The sequence below is a fragment of the Carlito syrichta genome, unplaced genomic scaffold, assembly GCF_000164805.1.
Source record: "Carlito syrichta isolate Samal-C Ts95f unplaced genomic scaffold, Tarsius_syrichta-2.0.1 Scaffold309408, whole genome shotgun sequence".
Classification (NCBI taxonomy): domain Eukaryota; kingdom Metazoa; phylum Chordata; class Mammalia; order Primates; family Tarsiidae; genus Carlito; species Carlito syrichta.
Genome location: NW_007253504.1, coordinates 1,098,353 through 1,103,685, shown reverse-complemented (window position 1 = coordinate 1,103,685; position 5,333 = coordinate 1,098,353). Strand labels below are relative to the sequence as shown.

Below are 5,333 nucleotides of genomic sequence, written 5' to 3'. Positions count from 1 at the left end.
TTTTTTTTTTTTTTTTTGAGTCGGAGTCTCACTTTGTCACTCAGACTGGAGTGCAGTGGCCGCTCCCAGTCACCGCAGCCTCGACCTGATGGGCTCCGGTGATCCTTCTGCCTCAGCCTTCCAAGTAGCTGGAACTACAGGTGCGGTACCACCCCTGGCTAATTTTTTTGATTTATTGTAGAGACAAGGTCTCGCCAAGTTGCCCAGGCGGGTCTCGAACCCGTGGGATCAGGCAATCTACTCACCTCGGCCTCCCAAAGTGCGGAATTACAGGCTGAGCCACCGAGCCTGGCCCAAAATGACTTTCTATATGACTCATACGAGCCTCCCACTTTGGGAAACACTCATTTAGAATATAGTTTTTGCAACCATACAAAGCTGGATTTGAGATTTACATGAAGAATTTTATAGAAACAAATCTACTAATTCAACTTACCTAAAGACAAAGCATAGTTGTGGTCTGTTCACAGTAACTTTGCAGATTAAAGAAATTCATCATATTCTAAAACAATGCAAAATAGCTCCCTACCTATATGTCAAAACTTAGATGAAACAGGAAGAAATGTGTAGTCATTATTATTATTAAGTGATTTATTTTTTTTTAGAAACCAGGGTTTATTGAGAGGACAGAAAATCTCCCACAGTGGGAGAGGACCCGAAGGGCCCTGTAATCATTATTAACTCCTGTTTCTTTGAAAAGCTACCTGAGTTTTTCTGTACAGCTTCATCTGTTACCCATTCGGTCTTAAATAAATGATCACATCTGAGCATTCCAGTCTAGGGAGAACCACAAGACATCGTTGTCCATTTGGTTAACCAAACAGGCTGAACTAAAACCACATAATAAACCTACCTATCTTTCCAACTCCACCCTGAAATCCTCCATCTCCAAAAGCAGAAACAAGCTCAGCTGTAAGAATTCCATGAACCCAGCAATGAAGCATTAAATTAAACTGCCTTTGGCTCCAGGGGAAATGTACCTTGTAAGGCCTTCATTTTATGTCAACAGACTTACTAACCAACTACATGTTTACAGGAGAACACAAATAAGCAAAATAATCTGGCAAATTGTGAAATCTACTGGGGGGGGGGTTATTGCAGCAATTTTGTCCCTCACATTACTATAAAGATTTGAGTTTCAAAGAGTTTAGTTTCTCCTTAGAAAGAGCAGTTCTCTATTGTTTCATGTTTCTGTGAAATTTTCACATCAATAGTTTTCTTTATTGATTACAGGAAAAAAGCTCACTTGAGCTAGAACTCCAGCAGAAAGCCTTTTGTCATCCCTGATATAAATCACAAGCTAGGACACTGCGGGTGGGGGGGGACTCTGAGGAGGATACATTCGAATTGGTGGAAGAGACTGGGCCAGATCCCAAGGTCCTAACAACTAATGTCGTGTTTCCCAGCCTTCCCTGAGAGAACGTGAAGATTATTCTTCAGCAAATTCCAGCTCTTGGTGTGATTTTAGTATCTGTCTCTTTATTGTGCTGTCCTATTTCTCTGAAGTCAGAGCATTACAGAAGCCACTTAGCTCGTTGCAAAAAGCACGCCTTGAGAACAGCAGGAAGCTGTTCCTGTGCTACTGTTTGGCTTTCCGACATAAGAGGTTTAGCACCCAAAAAGCGCGCGGTTGTTTCAAAGCACTCACGTCTAAATACCATGTTACGTCTCAGCAGCCCAGATGTGGAAAGAGGTCACGTATGCCAGAAAATCCTTGAACAGCCAGATCATTAAAGGGTATTTGAAATGTCTACTGGAAGGGATCCTGGAAATCACATACTCCAAATCCCGCCTTTCACAAGTTACTCAAGGTCAAAGAGTCAGATTGTGTCATGGTAAAGACTAGAACTTGGAGACAAATGGTCCTCTTTCTTCAGCGTGGTGTTTCTGAAGCTCTTTTCTTCTCTGACAGCTGCGGCAGTGATGCCTGATCACTCTCCTATCTCAATCACTCAGCATGTGGTGTATAGACCCACATCCTTGTGCCTTGCCTCTGTTAACAGGCTACAGCCATGGCTGGGAGAGTTCCCTTCTGCGATACCTAGAAAGCTGGCTAACAAGCGAGGAAGTAAAGCAGATCCCGAGGGGCTGCCAAGCTGGCAAAGGTGCAGTAGCAACAATCAACACAACACAACTTCCCAAGCCTGCACTCCCTGTGTGCTTGCTGTCAGAAGCGCCCGCCTACACAGAAGCAAGACTTGACAACCCTAGGCAGCCTTCTCCTACCGTCTCTAGCTGGGGACCTTTTGGGGATAGCCCAAAAGGTCTCAGGAGAACAGAATTATGGGGCGCCGTGGAGTCAGCTCAAAGCCAGTGAGTTCAAGTAAGGGGCAGAAGGGAAAGTTCTCACTGGAGCCATCCCATGTGAGAAGCACCTTACAGAAAAATTGACAGAAACTTTCCCTCAGGGCCACTTCCAGGATCATCATGTCTGAACTGAATGCCTCTGATGTCCTCTCCTCTTCCTTCTTCAACATTCATGATCACAATGCCAACATGACAGACAACGGACAATGAGTGGTAGCTCAGGTCCAAGGCAGCTCCAACCCAGGCACAGCTTCTAGGCCTCCTCTCCTCTCCGTGGTGCACAAAGCCCCCATGACCTTGTACCAACATCACGGCCTCATTCTCAGGCAATTCTGGGATCACCTCTGTATCTTGCCAATCCCAAGTGAAGAAGGCTTACCTGTCAGCATCTCCGAGGCCCAGGGAGGTATTTCGTTGCAGGGTCTCCCGCACCACAGCCATCCCATCAGGGAGCCGATTCAGGCGACGGGTATAGAGGCCAAGTCCACCATCGGTCATATACCTTTAAAAAGAGAAGAGGATGACGCACGTGAGTGGTCCAAAGCAAGTCACTTGCAGGCTTGCCACTCATATCTAGAAACTCTGCACAGCCATCTTGTGCTCTGAGGGGGAAGGGATGGAGGATTCCCTGGGGCTCCGTCACCGATCACAGCCCAAGGATATCTCAGCCGTTTGGAAGATCACCAGCTGCCTAGCAAAAAAAAAAAAACACCAAAAAAACCCCCCAAACTCATAGGAATCTATGAAGCAGAAGGGAACTCGTGAATAAAATTAACTGTCAGATGTATTCATGACATTCTTTTCAATGTCAGCAATTATACTAGCAGGTGTTTTACCTAAGTAACACAAATGGAACTGACAAGTCATTAGCAAATCATTGGCAAAAAAATTACAGAACGCAGTGGAGAAAGCAGGCAAGCTTTTAAGAGAGGAGGAAAAAAGAATAGAAGATAAAAGAGTCACTTTTGCTATCATGGGCAAGTTGCTTCTCTGAGTTTTAGGTTTTTCACCTGAACTATGGGAATATTGTCACAAGGTACACATGAGAATTAGTGAGCTAAGGAATATGAAAGTGCGTTGCAATTTATATAAGAGTATATAAATGGGGCTGGACACGGTAGCTCACGCCTGTAATCCTACCACTTTGGAAGGACAAGACTCACTGGGCAAAACAGTGAGACCTCCTCTCTACAAAAAAATTAGCCAGGCATAGTGACGCGTGCCTGTTGTCCCAGCTACTTGAAGTCTGAGGCAGAAGGATTGCCTGAACCCAAGAGGTCAAGGCTGTGGAGAGCCATGATTGTGACAGTGCATTCCAGCCTGGGTGACAGAGTAAGACCCCCCCAACTAAAAAACAAAACAAAACATAAATATATAAATGGAATACATTATCATTATTACGGTGGTCACAATCTTGAATTTATCTACAATGGTAAATTGCATGTTTGATACTGATGCCTTAAGAGGGTTGACACACAGCCGGGCTTGGTGGCTCAGCCTGTAATCCCACACCTTTGGGAGGCTGAGGTGAGTGGATTGCCTGAGCCCATGGGTTCGAGACACGTCTGGGCAACTTGGCAAGACCATATCTCTAAAATAAATCAAAAAATTAGCCGGGCGTGGTAGTGTGCGCCTGTAGTTCCGGCTACTTGGAAGGCTGAGGCGGAAGGATCGCCGGAGCCCAGCAGGTCGAGGCTGTGGTGGCCGGGAGCGTGCCACTGCCCTCCAGCCTGGGCGACAGAGTGAGACTCCAACTCAAAAAAAAAAGAGGGTTGGCACAAAACTCTGTGAATAACACTGATGCTAAGTTATTCTTTTACAGATCTCTTGGTAATGCTACTGTCTTCTGAGGAAATCGGTGTTGTCCAGGGGAAGGAAGACACCTGTACAGATGGCTGACTGGCCACCAACCAGACAAGTTCTTTTTTCTTTTCTGAGTTGGCGTCTCACTTCATTGCCCAGGCTGGAGTGCAGTAGCACACTCATGGCCACCCCAGCATCGACCTGGTGGGCTCCGGCGATTCTTCCACCTCAGTCTTCCAAGTAGCCGGAACTATAGGTGCACACTACCACATCCAGCTAATTTTTGATTTATTGTAGAGATGAAATCTCGCCAAGTTGCCCGGGCTGGGCTCGAACCTGCGGGCTCAGGCAATCCACTTGTCTCGTCCTCCCAAAGTGCTGAAATTACAGGCTAAGTCATCAAGCCCAGCCTAGACAAATCCTTAAAAGCTTAGGCACTTAGTAGGAGATAGCTCAGGTCCAAAGCAGGTGTTCCTCATAGCTACCTAGGTTCCTTCATAGCACCTCATAAAGGAGACCGGTTACATCAATTCCCTCATCTTCAGAGAAGAGGAAGACAAAGCAAAACTTGGGCATAGTCAGAAACCAAACTTGGATCTTTGTAACTTCTGCTTGGACCCCATCAGATCATCCTGCAACGTGTCTGAAAATGCAAGCCCTTTACTTTTCAAGTCAAATAATACACAGTAAGAAGACCAATGACTCCTTATTTTCTTAAAACAGCCATGCTAAATCATGGAAAGTTTTACTACACTTGACATTTAGCATTTCACATATACAGGGTCAATCCTGAGGGTTCCTTATTCTTTAGGTAGAATTTCTTCTATCTCTAGTTGAGGGCCTTTGGGAGATATATTCTCAGAAGAACAGAATTATGGGATGCCGTGGAGGTTGTCCAGAACCAGTAAGTTCAAGTATGTGTTAGGCACTTGAGATATAGATTTGAATAAAATAGGACACTCTTCTTCCAAAGAGCTTACCATGCAGTGTGGGAAACAATCATCAAAGAGTAATTACACAAGTAATTATTTAATTATAGCCACAGTGTTTTTGTTTTATATTCATTGAGATATAATTCATATACCATAAAATTTGCCATTTTAAGGTGTGTAATTTGGTGGTTTTAGCATGTTCACAGAGTGTTTTCTTTTGTTTTTATTTTCATATTTTTTATTTTTTTTGAGTTGGAGTCTCACTCTGTCGCCCAGACTGGAGTGCAGTGG

The 5,333-nt window shown here is 44.7% G+C and overlaps 1 protein-coding gene across 1 annotated transcript in view; it reads right to left on the bottom strand.

Annotated features, from left to right (window-relative positions):
• LOC103269648 (neuron navigator 2) overlaps positions 1–5,333 on the bottom strand; it is a 411,491-nt gene that overhangs the window by 113,740 nt on the left and 292,418 nt on the right. Inside the window, exon 11 of the mRNA XM_008067217.1 lies at positions 2,687–2,809. Within this exon, the coding sequence (XP_008065408.1) occupies positions 2,687–2,809 (123 nt within the window). The remainder of the gene's footprint in view (positions 1–2,686; positions 2,810–5,333) is intronic.